The 19,348-nt window shown below is 34.3% G+C and overlaps 1 protein-coding gene across 1 annotated transcript in view; it reads right to left on the minus strand.

The window, feature by feature from the left end:
* Positions 1-282: 282 nt before the first annotated feature.
* LOC121411325 (protein CFAP20DC-like) overlaps positions 283-19,348 on the minus strand; it is a 36,965-nt gene continuing 17,899 nt past the window's right edge. The window contains exons 14-20 of the mRNA XM_041603991.1: positions 18,896-18,965; positions 18,142-18,259; positions 17,187-17,663; positions 14,672-14,893; positions 13,677-13,759; positions 12,762-12,862; positions 283-2,224 (exon numbers count right to left, since the gene is read on the minus strand). Coding sequence (XP_041459925.1) covers positions 2,067-2,224; positions 12,762-12,862; positions 13,677-13,759; positions 14,672-14,893; positions 17,187-17,663; positions 18,142-18,259; positions 18,896-18,965 — 1,229 coding nt within the window. The 3' untranslated portion in view covers positions 283-2,066. The remainder of the gene's footprint in view (positions 2,225-12,761; positions 12,863-13,676; positions 13,760-14,671; positions 14,894-17,186; positions 17,664-18,141; positions 18,260-18,895; positions 18,966-19,348) is intronic.

Consider the following 19,348-nt stretch of genomic DNA (forward strand, 5'->3'; position numbering starts at 1 on the left):
CAATGTATAATTGTCCCACATGGTCAAGTCCGACATAGTCAAGTCCGGGCCTGACGCTCTACCCGAATCCTGTGCTTATTTGCTGATTTCTCAGCAATTACACAATTTCTTCCAGAATCCTTTGGCACATGCGTTTTATTTATACAAACAGACACTTTGGTGGTAATTTCATTGGATTCTGTACGAACTCATTTTGATATTGTTACCAAAACTAGCATTTACCTTTCATAAGCAGATACTGACAATTAATTAAAATTTGCATTGCAGTACTCTACCTCCCTATAAAGCTTTCCACTGATGTAAAGTTTGTTTCTGGTTCTGATATGGTCTTTAATCAACATATCCCTAGGCTAAATGCGAGGTTCATTTATTCATACAGAAGGTATTAACCTTTTTTTAATTAAATAGACCATTTAAATCAATTCAATCAAGTTATTACACAGGAAAGACACATTCTTATGATCATTAAATGGATAATATGTATGAATATAATGAAAGTATCTAAGACTGTGGCTTCCATACCTCCTCACACAAACTACCAAACATAACAAAAGACAAAAGTTGAAGAGTCATAAAATAACTCTATCATGTCAAAGTGCAAACAAACATGTAATCCCAAGGTAATGAGGCATGAATTTGATGCACGCACATACAATGTTTAAAAATAGTCCTAATATTGTAGATATGAAAATCAATCTTTTGTTATTGCCATCATATCAAACAGTATTTTATTTCAATGAATTCTGAAGGCAATGCTATAATGAAACAATCACACACTTTCTTGTTAGTAATCAATTCTATAAATAAGAAAGAAGTTTAGAATGAATATCTTTTAGTCTTTAATAATCTTTTTACAAAGAGTTCCTTGAAAATCACAATGAAGTCACACACAAAGAAAAGCATGAAAACGATACATTACATTTTCAAAATGCCTGTTATATAAATTTTTTTCAGAACAAAGTGGAATGGAAACATTTCAAAAAGCTAAGAATAAAGGCAAAAATGTCTTATTTGCAGATGATGAAAATCTCAGAAAGCATCTTAATTTAAATCTTTTCTGCATAAAAAAATCTAAAAACCGTGATCATGACTCAAACAAAAGTCATAAAATTTGGCACATAGAATGAACTTACACCAACATACATAGTGCTGAACTTTTGCATTATAGAAGTTTTTTTCTTTTATAACCCAAATTTACAAGATCTCAAAATACAAACTCTGTGTAGACTGTAGTAAACCATACATTATGCTGGGTATTAAAAAGCAATACAATACAAACTTGATACAGACTGACCTTATCAATTCATGGTTGCATTCATATAAAATTTTAATTAGTTATAAATTCTGCATAGATAAAGCTTCGCTTAAATATTTATGAGGTTGATTCGGTCCCTCCACCCTAACCTTATGTCCCAGGTTTTCCATTTTCGAAAGAGCAATTCTGCATTCTTCCTCGTTTTGAAAATCAAATTCTATATTCTTTGGTGACATGTACAAAACATATATGATAATGCGATAAATAGTGACAATCTTTGAAATCAATTTTCAATCATAGTTCCAACATGCAAAGCTTTGGGAACAAATAAATACTCTTAATAGCACATTGGCAGATTTTATAAGGATGCAGAATTTTCTTTTTTATAGGATTTGACTTTGATTTTCAGGATTTTCATTGTGAATTTCTGATTCAAATTTCATAGTCAACAATGTTTTCTGTAAATTTCTTTGAATTCTGGGATTTTACTTTTGTTTCCCATACCTTGGAAAACTGAGGACTGTACCTTAATCAAATATCTGATTGTGATACAAAATAAATATTAACAGTGATTCAATAATTTTGTAAAAAGTTACACAAGAAAGATTACTGATCAACTATGTGCATGTGTTGAGAAATTGGGGGTTCAAATTCTCCAAAATCCTGTGACTGTAAAAAAAAGCTGCATATAGCTCAGCTGCCGGCAGTTGAATCCTTATTAAGTCTGCAAACATACATGACATCATGACATGAATACAACATACTCAAAATAATCCTTTATATAATATGAAACGATTATTAAAAAGTACCTTTATGCTAATTCGTAATACTTGCCAGTCCTTGGGTCAAAATAGCAATTAAGGCAAGGATCATAGAGTAGATCAAGCTCTTCTTCTCCGTCAGTATCCCCTCCTCCTCCTCTGACATCACTGCTTGTTGACTTGTGTCGACCACCATCATTCAGCACCCCTGCATCAAACATAACAAGGAAAATTTATTTCTAGGTGAATAGATGGGATGTGTACCTGTATATCTCACTCTATGTGGACTTTTATATTCATGATGCAACTTCTTTTTGATGAGCTTATTTGGCAAAAAGTATTGCTGTGCGCATTCGTGAGATGTCTACCCTCCATCCTCGCATCACCTGTGGGTGCGTCGTGGTCTAGTGGTTCTGACTCTCGCCTTTCAAACAGAGGGTCATGTGTTCGAATCCTAACCATGGCGTGTTTTCCTTCAGCAAGAAATTTATCCGCAATGTGCTGCACTCGACCCAGGTGAGGTGAATGGGTACCCGGCAGGATTAATTCCTTGCATGCACTGAGCGCTGGTGATGGCAGCTCGAGCTAAAGCCGGGGTAATAATAGCAGCGCTTTGTATCCTCAGGCAAAAGGCGCTTTATAAATACCGCTATTATTATTATTTATTATCACCTCATTTCTCGCAACCTCTCAATTCTATGATTACCCTGCTGGATACTGGATGATTGTTACATCATTATAACATACTGCGAGGACCTTAGTGCATATTTACCATCACCCCCGTTAATAGTAATATCATTTATGAGGTGCCAATTATCTTGTTGCCTATTCACTGATGGACTATAACCCTGGTGGTAGCTCCAGGTGCTAAAGGCACTTGGTGCATTCAAGGAATTAATCCTGCAGAAAATGGTATGGTCCCAATAAGCCTCCACTGCAGAATTTTCTACAGAACTATAAACCAATGATGCACACAAAGTTGGGACAATTCTCTGGACAAATGCCCTCTCATAACTGAATTTGCTTATGACCAGTCATGACTGATTAAAATTTGGAGTCTGGCAAAAAATGAATGCATAATCACAAGTACACCTTCAACCAATAATTTGATTCAGATCTATTTTATAAAACATTGTATTATATAGCTGAAATATCATCCAGAATATTATCCCTTTTACAGTATTATCAAACATACATTTCAAATCTATTATTTTTATCATATTTTTGATAGCCTTTTACCTATATTCTAATACTTGCCTACATACTAATACTTGCCTTTTACCTATATTCTAATACTTGCAACATTACATGACAATTAACAAGTATTCAATTTTTGTCTTTAATTCACACACACACACAAAATGTCATGTAGCTGCAAGTCCCGGGTCTCATTTCAGAATAAGTTGTGGTCCATAACATATAACATAATCAAATGAATTTTGTTCCAAGTCACTCAAATAGTTGGATTTCTGTAACTTTTAACAGTAGCTTGTAACTTTTAAAACAGGTTTTCCAATACTTTAAATGGTATGCTCCAAAAAATATATCTCCTCCAAGGAAAATCCAAAGAAAGTTCAAAGAAAAACAGACAAATGCATACAAGATACATCAGCAATTACACTTGACAGGGTCCATTATTAAACCTTGATACAATGACCTTTACACCTTGTAACAAGTGACCTTTAATCTGATAAGGGTCACTTCAGTCTGAAAATGCCATTAAAGGTCACTGTCTCCAAAGCATATATAGCTCGGGGCATCAATCGATGAGAGAAAAATCAAGTTTAAATGGAAGCTCAATGCAATCAGGGGATCTTTTCAAACTATGTTAGCCTGTTCAGACAAGATACAGTGTATATATACATGTATATACCGACACTTAAAAAACAGTATATCTAAAATTTTAATGTACATTATCAAGCGTCAGGCACACACCCCAACCTGTCACAACAAAAATTGTATAGGTGCAAACGTTTTGAGGCAGATAAAAATGGGTAATTCGATATTTCACCCACACATGTGGTAAGCCCACACCAGTTTATATACAATTCAGCAGTTGCCATACTTTCAAGGCACACTCTAAATGTAAAACAATGCTCAGACCCTATTTTTATGACCATACGGGGGGGGGTATGTATTTTATTCAATAATTAATCCATAAACATTCAGACGCACAAATCCATCACACGATTACACAGTTTTGGTATGGCAAACTAGTGACACGGTTATGAGTTGTGGGACAAGAAGCCGTCATGTTCACAATTACAACCAGGGAAAAAATTACATGGGCGCTCGGGGCGATTTTGCCCCCGAAATGCTAAAAGAGCCCCGGAAACCCCCATTTACTGCAGTGTTAAAGTTCATCCAATGTTGCAGATTTATGCAGAATGTTGTCCAAAATAGCCCCCAAAAATGAAAAAAAAATTGGGGGGGGGGCCTGATAACAACACTTTGGGAGTGTCTGAACATAGCTATCGTTTGGTAATGATGCAAAGTTTGCAAATAATACCGAGGAGGTCAGGATATAGTTTAAGAGGTTAGTGATTTGATAAACAGCAGGCCCATTGCCAAAGGATGCATGATTCTAACACCTTTTACAAAGATTTCATAGCTTCTTGGCACTTGCTATGCTAATGACATATCAACGAAGAAAACTGTCATTTTACTGTTTTGTCAAAGTTGCATATCCTGTTAAGTAGCCTGCTACATACTTGCTTTAGATCTTGTGTGGGAACGTAAATAATATAATTTATTTTAAAACTAAGGAACCTTTCTCAACTGAAATGAATAATCTCATCACTTAAAAGTCTTTGATCATCTTCACTATTACAACAAAGCACAGAGAAATATAAATTAGATTAAGATATCATATTTCATACTTTTGCAATTAAATTTAATGTTTTCTTGTTCTGTACATTCCTACCACATTATGTGAATTAATATATATGAAGTGGGCCTCCAAGTCTGTGCACTTAACACTAAGACCTAAATTTCTTTGTTATTCCACAAAATTATAATATGATAAGTGTGCTGAAATTCTCAACAAAATATATGAATATATCAATGGTGCCCCATGTCAGCACACCAATAAATTTTACACTTGATTCAGAGGATGGAAATGGGATTTTTCAGTCTTAACATAAAATGACTAAAATTCTATATTATTTCACCATTTTGACTCAGACTTTTTATTCTATCTGTCCATGATTTGTAAATGTTAAGATTAGAGTTGTTGCATATATTTGATTTGAATTGTGCAGGCACACAAGACATACATGTAGGCACCATGCCACAATTATTTTCTGGTATCATAGGAAATAATACCTTGGTATCTCAGTGTTCAGATTTTTTTTTTTTTTTTTTTTTTGGGGGGGGGTTGCTTCATTATTTGAGCTGTCTTTTGAGAAAGCTCAAAGCTATTTGAGATTCAAGAATCAAGTTTTTGACACCATACAAGAAGGCACTGACCATTGAATAGAGGTAAGCAAATCACTGACAGCCTCCCTCCTTGTGTTTATCGCAATAAGGTTATCTTCCAAGCCGCAGTAACAGCATCAAGGGTGATCAGACGAGTGACACAAGCCATCTCTTCCAAGCCTTTTGAATTCTTTTATCTATTTATTTTTTGCTGATGCAAGCTATCCCAACATCTGAATAAAACGGCCCAAATAGGGGGGAAAAAACCTCTGAAAATTTGCATACATGTATGATTAATCACAATTCTAAAAAATGAAAACATAAACTGAAGAAGCAGCAGTAGTAGAAGTACCAGACAGTACTGGTACTAGACAACTTTACTGGATGAAATGTTTATCACAGGGCTATTCTTCCACAAGGTCCATAAATCAAAATTCATACGGTATATCCTTCAACTTTGATAAATCTAGTTTACAAATCCCCTCCCCTTACAATAGCACAAAAAAAAAAATATATTACTAAATAATTCTATAAAAAAATAGTAAATGAAGGACAGTGCCTGATTGGGAAGTTAATTTCTTCCTGTATTCCAGAGAAGAAAAGGTAAAACAACTGGAAGAGCGACCGGAAAGATTGGAATCCCACAAGTGGCGATAACGTATGAGATAATTTTGGCGATTGTTATGATGCATCACGTCCCAGGGATGACGCAGGTATTAGAGGAATAGTAAAACCCTAAATGACTTGACCATGTGGAGTAGCTGTCATCTCTCATTTGCTGAGGGCTCGGTAAATATCAACCATACAACTCTTGCTGAGAAATTTACAGTGTGGTCTTGCATATTCCTTTAAAACATCCAATTCAAATTCCATAATTTGTGTTAAAAACATCAATTTTGTTGTAGATCACATGCTTTAACTTATTTAGATTAATGGGATAAGGGGCGTAGCTCACAGAAAACAAATGTTTGTGGTTGGTACACCCTGGATATTTTCAATTAATCTATACTGTAATTATAACAAATAACTCACAACCTGCACAAAGCTTGTCATAATGTTAAAAATTCACAAAACTTTTACTTTTACTTTGAAAGTCTCAATTTACAAAGAAAAAAAAAATCAGATATAAAAAGTTTATTTTAGAGTGAAGAGGGGAGGGGGATTAATCTCTTATATTTCTGAATTCATGGCTGAAAAAGACTGAAAAAAGACAAAGTTGATTTACAAAGAAAGTTTAAATCATGTATAAATATTTAAAAAAAGTTTAAATCAGACTGTCTCTGTTTCCACATTGTTGAAAGTGACCTAGAAAAGAATAAGCTTTAAGTCTCACTTGTAAATTTGAAGCAAAGTGTTTGACCTCATATGTGCCTGGGAGGTGAAAAGCAAGCTGAATCACCCAAACTTCTTCATTTTTTTTCCTTGTGGTATATGTAGATGACTAAGTGTGGCCAAGTGGATCATACAAGCAAACTTTCATACATGTATTCATCCTCTATACACCATATACTTCAAACTTCATGATGCTGTTTCACAATTTTGCTTCAAGAGTGGAAATTCAAGAGTTATTTTTGCAATTTCATGGCTCTCTTATACTACAAATATACCAGAGAGTAAAATCTGTTGTGCACATTTATTGTGAAAATTGGCAACAAGAAAAACCGCTGCAAATTCTTCAGCTTTACATTAAGACTATAATAATTGGTCTGAATTATTTGGTCAATATTCAACATATTGCTATTTCATCTTTTTTCCAGTAATCTCCAGTTCCTCTACTGACCGTCTCATACTACATTGGTACCAAACAAATAATAATCTAAATCAAAAGATCGTTACACAGAATGAAGGAAAATCATAAAGCTGAAATGGCAACTAGAAAATTTACAATATGTTCAAATGGGTAAAGAACTAAATTGAAATTTAACAAAATTTATGGTATACCAAATGACTATAAAGACTAAATAAAGGCTTCTATACAGAGCATCTACAGGTAATAGATATGTATTAGGCTTCATTCATCCAATGGATGTAGGTAGGATTCAAACCTGTAATGCTATTGAGGTTTTAAACAGATCAGTATCCTGTGGAATCTTAGCCCCAAGGTATGAAATACTGCAAAAAAAAAGTATGCAACCTTCAAGTGTTCTTTTAATTTTTGATTCCCTGCTTCCTTTTCCAACCTTCCCTTTTGCTGTTTTCCCTATCCACTTTCCACCTAACAACCCTCTACCTTTCTTCCAATTTTCTGTCTTTGTTATCCTTATTACAAGATTTTTTTTCTTCAATAATGCATATAGCAATTCCATTTATTTGAAAGCAGGATAATAGAGCAATGTAGATTGAATGCCTTGCTCATGGGCATAGGTGCCCAACCCCAGACTTTCCATGTACAGCCATGCACCTTAGGCACCTCAAGATGATGATAAAAGATATCCTCTAAAATTGTATTTGCTTCATGACTTTCCTTCAGATTCATGGGAGTTTATTCATCAAAGCTTTTATGAGATATTGTCTTTAAAGGACAAGTCCACCCCAACAAAAACTTGATTTGAATAAAAAAGAGAAAAATTCAAAAAGCATAACACTAACACTGAAAATTTCATCAAAATCGGATGTAAAATAAGAAAGTTATGGCATTTTAAAGTTTCGCTTTATTTCACAAAACAGTTATATGCACATCTCGGACGATATATGCAAATGAGGAACTGATGACATCACTCACTCACTATTTCATTTGTATTTTATTATATGAAATATTTCTATTTTCTCGTCATTGTCATATGAAATGAAGTTTCATTCCTCCCTGAACACGTGGAATTCCATTATCTTAACATTTTGTGCTTCAGTCAAGGAGGTCCTAATCGTCAAATTCGTAAAAATTTAAATGTTGTATAATTCAAACAATAAAAAAACAAAAGAAATAGTGAGTGAGTGACATCATCAACTCTCTCATTTGGATGTAACTGGCTCTTTCATATAACTATTTTGTTAAAAATAAGCGAAACTTTGAAATGTCATAACTTTCTTATTTTACATCCAATTTTGATGAAATTTTCAGCATTGTGCTTGTCTGATTTTTCTCTATTGATTCGAATCAACATTTTTCTGAGGTGGACTTGACCTTTAAGACAAACTGAATATGATTCTTAAATGGGTGATTAGGTGTTTGTGTTGAGAGCATGAAAAGGCTGCTAAACCAAGCTCCTACGCCGAGCTGGGTTCAGAGGTATGATACCGATTGCGCTATCGATACCCTATGACGTCATGCCTATGCGCTGTCCTGTCGATCATCTCAATTTTAGGCGAAAACTTCTTGACGAGTGTGAAATCGGGTAGAAATTACAGTACAATATCATCGTACAGAATGCAATGGCTAAAATCACTTCAAGAATCCAAAAGCGTAAACATTATTGTCCGTTAAATTGTTGAAGGCTTTAATGATTTGCACTTATCTTAACTGTAAAAATCTAATTTCACGGGGATATTTCATCTCGTTCACCAAATGTTCGTGGGCGTCAAATCACCAACACCGAACATGAATTCATGATTTTTCAAATTCCCTGGAGGTTGGTGTTGGTAAATTGGAGAATTACACGTAGATCGTCAACACCAGCTGTGATGCTCAGTTCAGCAGACGGCATTCAACACCAGAGCTCAACACAAACTGCCAGAAATATATCATATTTTCCGATGTCAATCCCGACACCAGCATGATTTCAAGTACGGTGTTGTGGCTAGTGTTGGTGTTGTCACGTAACAAACACCAAATTTTAACACCGTACTTGAAATCACCAAATATCATTTCATACAGCATAATGATTAATGAAATTTAGATGAAATTCATGTTTATAGGTCACATTGTTGCTGTGGGTATCTCAAATTTTAGGTCAAAAATCATTTGTTAGTTTTTATGACTATATATTCAGGGATGCCACTAGGTTTCCTAGTCTGAAAATGCATAAAGGTCAGGAGCCAAAGCCCTGAGCATGGTCCAGGAGCAGGGCCCCTTTAGGAAAGTAAGGTTCTGAACTTCTGGGACAGAGCCAAAATACTTTATTGAAATTTTATGTATTTAAATTATTACATCAAATACCAGCAAAGTTGGCATTGTTTACAATTACATATGAGTCAAATCAAACAAACATGAAAATAATATTTACGAAAAATACCAGAAACTTTCTTGTAAACAAATGAATTTGAGGTATAGGAAAAATTTCCAAAGAGGCATGAGAACCATTTTCCAGTAGGGGATGCTTAAATCATTAATCACTCCACACATGAAACCTGTTTCTCTTGGGCGTAGTCACAGTTCACATTCCCCGTCATATAGAAAAGCATATTTACACATCACGTGTAGATAACAAGTGATAATGGGATTTTCTTCGGCAGATGGTTATAGCTCCCCTTGGCATCTAACTGCGCTTGATTATTCTCCTTGAAGAGTATGTAAACACCATTCCGATAAGTATCCCAGGATGGTACTTTAAACACTTTCTCGACACATATCTTTCTCATGGAAACTCTGATGTCTATTCCAGAGTATGTATCAGTGTTTTGCTGTCATTGCCAATTTCATGATTCAATTGTGGATGCTTTGTTGCGCACATGACAATCACATTCCCTATTCTTTGTTTTTCAGCATTGAAAAATGAGGTCTGCAATATGAAATGGACACCGGAAATTGGATGATGATTGAGTTAATGTGTATCATGTGTTCTCTTTACCATTGTGTGATAGGGACAAAGGAGCATGCATTGCATTTGTTCAAATTGTTGATTAGTCAGTAAAGATTATTGTGGTTTAAAAGAAAAGGAAAACAAGAACTCTATCATCTTTACAATGATTGAGGTTTCAATTGATGCAAGGATAATTTTCCTATTTTTTTTCAGGAGAGCTACAAAGTTCATTTTATTTTATGTTATTAAGACTGTGGCAAGGTCTATGAATGGTCTGGCGGTGTAGCTCTTGCCCAGCAAGAAACAGATAATAGGCTCAGATTCATTTGGTTTTAAGAGTGATTCTACTTTACAATTTCACAGAGCAATCAATCATTACTTTAAATGGTGCAAGCTCCAAAAATCTTTATATCAAACAAATTCTCTCAAAATTGTTTATGCACCAACTAAGACAGCTTTAATCTGACATAGGAAAAAATAACACTTAAAAAAGGTACAAAATTATGTACAATGATTTTTTTCAGCAACTTCACAATTTGTCTTTTTATACACCTAGTTGAACTCATTCTCACTTAAAAAAGGGCTGGTTTCATGAAATGTGTGACTACAAATTCTAGTATTCTTATGAAGCATTGCAATAATCTAATCTCTTAGAAATTCCAGTTGCTAAGAAATCATGCGGGGAATGGGCCTTTGCTCATGCAGGGCCTAACCTGTGGAATTCTCTTCCACAGTGTTTGAAAACCCAAACTTCAGTGACCACCTTCAAGGGCAACCTGAAAAGATACCTGCTTAAAGTTCTTTTTGATAGACATCGACTTATTGTTCAGACATGTATTATATGTAAATAATTTGCTGTTCTGCTCTGAGGTGCCTCAAGCATCTAATCAAGATGGAAAGTTCACGATACGAACCTCATGTATTATTATTGTTATTAAAGTGGAAACTTACAATTGATTGCTGATTGTTTCTAATAAAATACAGTAGAAATGATCTGCTAGGCTATTGATATCAAAGGACAAGTCCACCCCACAAAAACTTGATTTGAATAAAAAGAGAAAAATTCAACAAGCATAACACTGAAAATTTCATCAAAATCGGATGTAAAATAAGAAATTTATGGCATTTTAAAGTTTCGCTTCATTTCATAAAACAGTTATATGCACATCTCAGTCAGTATGCAAATGAGGAACTGATGACATCACTCCCTCACTATTTCTTTTGTATTTTATTATATGACATATTTTTATTTTCTTGTCATTGTCATGTGAAATGAAGTTTCATTCCTCCTTGAACATGTGGAATTCCATTATTTCAACATTTTGTGCTTTAGGCAAGGAGGTCCTAATTGTCAAATTCGTAAAAATTGAAATATTGTATAATTCAAACAATAAAAGACAAAAGAAATAGTGAGTGACATCATCAACTCTCTCATTTGGATGTAACTGGCTCATTCATATAACTATTTGTTAAAAATAAGAGAAACTTTGAAATGTCATAACTTTCTTATTTCACATCCGATTTTGATGAAATTTTCAGCATTGTGCTTGTCTGATTTTTCTCTATTGATTCAAATCAACATTTTTCTGAGGTGGACTTGACCTTTAATATCAAATTAATCTTTTTATTGCATATTATCAGTTGAAATTTGCAATCAGTTGCTCTTAGTTAATCAAATGGCAGGATTTTAGAAGATTGATACTTTATGATAACTGACTTTAACCACTTGACTGTGGAATGGGTATAAATAACATACATGCACTTGGTGAATGTCCATTATGCATGGAGCATGTAGTATGTGCTCTTCCTATTGTCTGTTTTAAAGCGTCAGCACTGCGCTATTTATGTGGCAAGTTCCCCCAAGTCTGCGCAGTCTACCTTGTCTGCGCATACGCGTATCTGTGCTATTCTAGTAAAAAAAAAGATACGCAATGAACACAAATTATTCACATGCAATACATAGCGCAAATATGAATTAAAAAATCTTACTAAAAATGGTGGAAAAATACTGAATTTTGATCATTTCATGTGACGGCCTCTAAATGCAGCCTTTCTCATCAAAATCTCTGGTTCGCGTGCAAAGTGAATGGGTGAGCAGACATGGGGGCACCATTTTTTTGTTTCAAACTGAAAATGACTGCCTGAGGTTTTTTCAAAGAAAATCATGTATGTCTTTCAAATTTTTATGAGATATTTGGGCCCACTTACTCATAATAATATAAGGAACATTATCAAAGATTTTGTGAAACAAAAAGAAATTCATATCAATTCTTAACTCAAAACGTTAGGTGCGCAGACTTGGGACCACTATCATATTCTACAGTTCAATATATAATATTGAAATCAAGAAATCAAAATACCAGATGGCGCTATTCCACAAAAATAATTGGGGCTTTCCCTGAGTATTATTAGGACTTAGATCCAATCGTGCACATAATTACAGTTCAAAATGGCAACTTACGGTGTGATGTGAGTGGGGAAAATTTTTATGAAAATCTTTATGACAGAAGTGAGGATAGCTTTAGTGTCCAATGGGGGATATCAAGTTCAAGGAGCATGATGTGCATGCAAACTTTGTGTGTGACATTGGGGTTAAAAAGGCCAATTAGCATCATGGGTCCATTGCAAGACAGTTGTGATTGAGATGCTTACCTGATCCAAACTCATTGACAGGTGAGAGTTGAGACTGTTCATTCTGAAGCTTCTTCTCACTAGGTAGCACAATGGGTGGACTAAAGAGATTGGACCAGTCTCTGCAGAAGTACCAAACAATAATCAAATGGTTAGTGGGGAAATGAAAATTTTTAGCCAATCAGATGCACTTTTCTTTCTTTTTTGGTTATATTTAAATGCAACTCCTGCTGAGTGTCCCAGGTCGCCTGATCAGATAACTGCCACTCCTATATGGATAAATGACACAAGTTTTAAGTTGTTCCCTTAAACAATTCATCAGTAAAAAATGGGATAGATACAGTGGGGCGGAAACATTAAGATTTACACACAAAAGTTTGCCTTTCATATTAAAGCTTGTCGGGTCGGAATGTTCAAGCCCCCCTGGATAGATAGACGGACACAGGGACAACCCCAAAAGATAACAGTGAGAAATTAATATGCACATTCTCTAGTGGACTACAACAAATTTACAAAGCATGGTAGATGAGGCATGGGGATAAATACAGACTATTTATACATGACTAAACTGTGATTCTTTTATGGATTTTGTGGGTGACAATTTTGACATAAGGAAATCAAAGACAAGAGCATGTGTTACTTTTAGACAACTTACATTTCAACTACCTACACTCTATAAAGTCAATTGGATCCACTTCGTGTATTTTGCATAGTTGACTTGTTACAGTCAAAACAGCAAAACGAGAGTGAACTGGTTCGAGAAATCTCTTACACATGAGCCGAGATGCGTTTTCATACTTCTTCAGAGTGGGCTCCTTACGTCATCTGTTTGTTACAGTCGACTTGTGAATATAAGAATCAAAAGTTCAGTAATGCTTATAGCAACTACCTATGGTGGGCAGAGGCATGAAAATTTACATACTACTTGGTACTCACCTTGGATTTGACTGCATAAGAGGGTTGCCAGTTGGAGCATAATTCATTTCTTCTTGATAGCCTTTGCCTCTCCTCAAATTATCCTATGAATAAAAGGAAAATAGTTACTTAAATGGATTACGTACAGAATATGTACACTGTACAAACTGGGGGCCGTTTCATTAAGCTGTTCGTAAGTTAAGATCCTTTCTTATGTGCTAAATAATCACCAATGAACATTTAATGGTGAATATCATTTACCATTTAGAAAGGAACACCAGTCGTTCTTAAAGTCGCTCTTAGCTTACAAACAGCTTTATGAAACACCCACCTGGATTTTAAAATGGTTGAAGGACACATGGAACGCATGCATATTGGAGATTCTGAGGGCAGTTAACAAGATTTATGAATTCATATCTCATGTTTTGAAAGTAAAAGATGCTGTTTAGAATTACGTCATGAAACGAACTCAAATTCACATTGGTGATAATTCTCCACAATCTTCACTCCGATGCATGAAACTTCTCATAGATTAAATTGCTAACAAATGCAAAATTTATACGACAAATTGACTCTCAGAAAATCAAGCATTGTTCCCACTCACGATGGATAGCACAATCAATCATCAGTGGTGATCAGCTAAATATTATAGCACATTATTCACACATCATCAACACTTGCAATAGGAAACACATTTTACTCTCTTCATTGGTAGCATTGTGATTTATGATGCGTCACTAAGCATTTGTCCACTGCAAATACAAGCATGCTGTATTTACTAAGCTCTGCCCAATTCCTGCCCTGTTTCAGTCTATTATAACTATCAAACATACTGTACACCATGAGTGACCTATATTTATAGCATGTGTTCTAGTCTAAATGCTTTAATTCATCATTTTTGTTTGCAAATACGAATATGATAAAAAAAAATCTAAATAATTATACTACAATTGATCAGTTTGACATTTGTAAAATACATATCTGTTTGTATCTAATGAAATGAGATGAATTATTACCGGAGGTTTCCAAGTGCTAATGGTTGTATTGGTATCATCACTGGAGCTGCTCTCATCATCGTCACCATAGTTGTGAATCTCAAAGCTATTGTTCGCTGCTCCCTCATTACGATCTTCATACAGCTCTTCAAGCTGCTGTCTCTTAAGGCTTGCCAGCATGTTGGCTTCAAGTGAGGAGGCCAGCGAACTGTTATTAGATTGGTATTTCCTCCAGTCGTAGTCCTGTGGAGAAATCATTTGATTCTATTTGATGATGCAATGTGTATTTTGGTGCTTAAGATTTGATTTTCTCCAAGCTATTAACATACTATTTATAACATGGTATTGTTTTAAGTATGGGGATCCATTTAGAGAAAATTTGATGCATTTTGGTCTTGACCATATGGTCCGAATTCACAAAGGTGGTTTTGAAAACCCACGGTTGAATCCATGGTTTATGCAGATATCCTGTATAAATTACGCTTAACTTAGTGCATATCGGGCATGTGTATAAAAGATGTCCAAAGCTGATGCACGCTATTCTCACAGTGTGCCATACTGACGCCTGTTACCATGGTTAGATACGCTATTTTATTCATGAGTCTACTGTTTGATGAGTGGACTCATTAATTCATAATAGTGGACTCGTGTATAAAATAGCGTGGATAACCACAGCAACAGGTGTCAATTTGGCGTACTGTGACAAAAGTGCTCATCAGCAATGGACAATTTTTAATATACGCGCTAAATTAAGCGTAATTTATACAGGAAATCTGCATAAACCATGGACTCAACCGTGGGTTTTCAAAACCACCTTTGTGAATTCAGGCCTATGGGTTTTTCTATTTCGTATGTTTTTAAAGCTATTTTTTCTTACATTTTTGTTTTCAATAAATGAAATGAGAAAATAAAATCACAAAAATCTTCTATTCTTACTCTTTTTTCCTCCTATTTTGTGGGAGGTGCTCAAACCTTCAGAATCAAATGCTCTGTTTGATCTTGAAGCAAAGCATGAAGAATAAAATATGAAATTCTTTCTTATTATCTTGGCTGCTTAAGATTAGATTGCTTTTCTATCAACAACCTTGTGATGGCAGAGACCAATGCTCGAGTCATTTTTCAGATCCTGGTTGACAAAACATGATTCTTCTCTAAAACATTATATCAGTTGGGTGACATATGATGTTTAAATGTGTTTACATTTAAAGATGCTGTACCAATGGTTCACTGAAAATCAGAATAGAATTGAATACCGTAATGTTTATATGTATTTCTTCCAGTGATGTTTTGTAAATGATTTCATTTTGTTCCTACATAATTCACTTACATTGATATGATTTTTGAGACAGTCTAAGACAGTATCACTAGAAGTTTTAGGTCTAGTATGCAAACATTTCTCAATGCCAGTGGTATCTAGATCTCAGGAAAGGAGGCAAAATGAGCTTTGATGATAAACAGTTGATGTTTATGTGCTTATGAAATGAATGGATAATTACAAATTCACTGGGAAAATAAGATGTTGTTTAAGAATATAGTTGCTTAGTGTGAGATATGATGATTATAAATATTTTAACAAAATTTGTTAAAGGGATGGTCCAGGCTGGAAATATTTATATCTCAATAAATATAGTAAAATTCACAGAGCAAAATGCTGAAAATTTAATCAAAATCAGATAAGTAAAAAAAAATTGAATTTTAAAGATTTGCATTTATATTCCTGTGAAACAGTTCTAGGCATGTCTTTATGAATACTCATTAGATGGGCTGATGATGTCATATCCCCATTTGTTCTTTTGTATTGTATTATATGAAATAAGGTTCATTCAAAAATTTTCTACCAAGAACTAAAACAATTGGATTGACAAGTGATTAAGTGCACTAGTTATTTATTGTTACAACTTATTTCATCATAATGGAGACACACCATTTACACATGTATGAAAAAATGAAACAATTACAGTATATCATGTAATAACATCAGAAAAAGGAAAGTGGAGATGCGACATCATCAGCCCACCTAATGAATATTCATGTCAATGTGCATATAACTATTTCCACAAAATATTGATAAACTTTAAAATTCAATAACTTCATTAAAAATTTCATTATTTGTTTTCCGATTTTGATGAAATTTTCAGCATTTTGCTCTGTGAATTTTCCTCTATTTATTTAGATATAAATATTTTCAGCTTGGACCATCACTTAAAAACTCTCTGTCGATGGCACTACCAACATAACTGAGTACATCAACTCATAAGCAACCTTGCATGAATGTTATGCCAACATTTCATCTTTTTAATAATATATCCAATATGAGTCATGTGCAAGGTGATTATTCAACTTTTTGTAAAGCAGTTTTTACTGTGATATTCTTACTAATCAATATGATAAAATTCAAAAGGCACTTATTAAAAAAACCTCTTCTATTGATGCAATCTTATTCACACAACAATCACACAGTACTCATTTTCTTTAATCATTTATTTGACACTTGAAAAACATTCACATAAGTTATAAAATCAAAACTACTACTTACATCAGACACCCTTGGATCATCCTTTGGTATTTCTTTGAGGTGTTTTGATCTGATACTCATCCTTGATACTGAAAGCCTGGCAGCTTGCTGTGATGCCCCTCCTTGGCTTTGAGCCAAGGAAGCAAGCTTACTCCGACGTAACGTTGGTGATAAACTCATCGACGGCTGTTGACGTTGATTAGATCTACTGCTCTCAGGCATTGAACTGATGTTTTCATTTCCATCATCATCACCCGTCCTATTCTTCGGGGAACGTGACCGGGAACGCTCAATCGTTCTATTGACATTCAATCTACCGTTCCCTTGCCAATCGTCTTCGAGATCAGAGTCATCGTTCAGCTGGGCATGTCTCAAGAAATCCGTCTCGGGACTGATAAGTTCTCTGGATGATTGTTTCACAGTGTCAAAGTTGTCCTTGTTTTTGTCTTCACTGAGGTTGCTTGGAGTTGAACTATCTAGGATGGCTTGCATTTTCATCTGAAATATACATATCATGAAACATGTATTCCATGGAGATATTACTGAAATAAATATGATTAGATATCCACGCAACAATGTCACATTTTATCAAGCTCTACATAAACAATACTCCTCTCTTGGGTAAATACTACAGAAAATCTTAAATTCAGATGTATGTGGGTTGTTTTTTTTTTTTAATTCAACTGATGATGCCACCATAAATCTTCTTGTTCAAAGATATATTCTGCAAAATCAATAATCAGCATCTACATAAGAATATAATTTTGTCTAACTTTCAAGTTATTTATAGTGTTAGTGACGATCTCAAAAGCAATCCAATTGGCTTCAACAACTTTGAGGAAATATATATGGAAAGAAAGGCAGAGAAAAGTTATTTTGTTAAATAATTGACATTTTTTAATTGAAAACATATAGATCTAAGCTTCATAGCCTATCTATGAATTCATATATAAAGCAGAAAGCCAACTTTACTTACCTGAAGTTTACTTGGATCTAGTTGTCTTGAACTGTCTGGTGCTCGAACTGGAACAGTATGAGGAGGTGACATGAATGTATAAAGGGCATTCTTATCTTTACCATCTGTTTTAATTGATCTGCAGAACAAACAAAAATTATTGTTAAAAAAATCAGTCAGAAACTCAATTGTATGATGAGATGCTTATAGTTTGGAACAGATATCAAGTTTAAAAGTTTTAACCTATCACTGATTCTATGACAATCAACACAAACTTCAATTAGATGTGTCTTCATCTCAATACAACTTTCTTTGCTACAATTCTGAGGAAAAATTTATTTCTGCCCCCCAAAATGTGGGTAGAATCTCCATGCAAACAATAAGATATTTTGAGGCTATCACAGAGTGAACATAACCATTGCGATAGAAATCTTGATAAAAAAATCTTCAAAAGAACCTCTGATTAAATTTACTGGTCATGGATGTTTCTATAACAAGCAGTCTCATATTTTATTTCCTTTCCTTTTTTCTTTAGATTTATTCAGATCTTTAATTGGCCTAGATAAAATTTTCTTTGCTCTATCATACAAAAGAATTAGAGAAACAATTTCCACAATTTTTTGGGTTTGTATACAAACAGTACCAAATTCAAATATGGGATGTGCCAAATACTTTGCACAGAATTTTACAAACTTCTGTTGATTGAAATTGCACCATACACCAACACAATTTCCATGTAGTCAAATGTGTGAGAAAGCCAGGCTTTATATTTTACCTGCTTGAAGACACAACAGAATGACTGCCTTCAGGATCAGACATTTCAACTGAGAATGCCACACCTGAATCTAAGAGAGAGGGAAAGAAAAAGGGGGGACAAAGAGACAGGAAATGTTATATTTATATTAAAACTTTTGATGTAATGAATAGTGGAAAACATCACAAATCCATTAAGTTTTGAATTGGTCTATAAATGAAAACCCTTGGTCAAATGTTCAATATTATTGTACGCAAAATATATTCTTAATAGAATCACAAGAATATCACTTGGCTTGCACTTTCCTTGGTCAATGTAAGTGATGAATATAAGGATACTCTACATGTTGCACTATAACACTCTAATTCTTGACTTTTGCCTCAACCCTCACTTAATCAGAAATATACATGTATATAATAATAATAATAATAATATGTCCACTTATATAGTGCAGTTACTATGTGCATATACTCA

Source organism: Lytechinus variegatus, chromosome 3 (assembly GCF_018143015.1).
Source record: "Lytechinus variegatus isolate NC3 chromosome 3, Lvar_3.0, whole genome shotgun sequence".
Taxonomy (NCBI): domain Eukaryota; kingdom Metazoa; phylum Echinodermata; class Echinoidea; order Temnopleuroida; family Toxopneustidae; genus Lytechinus; species Lytechinus variegatus.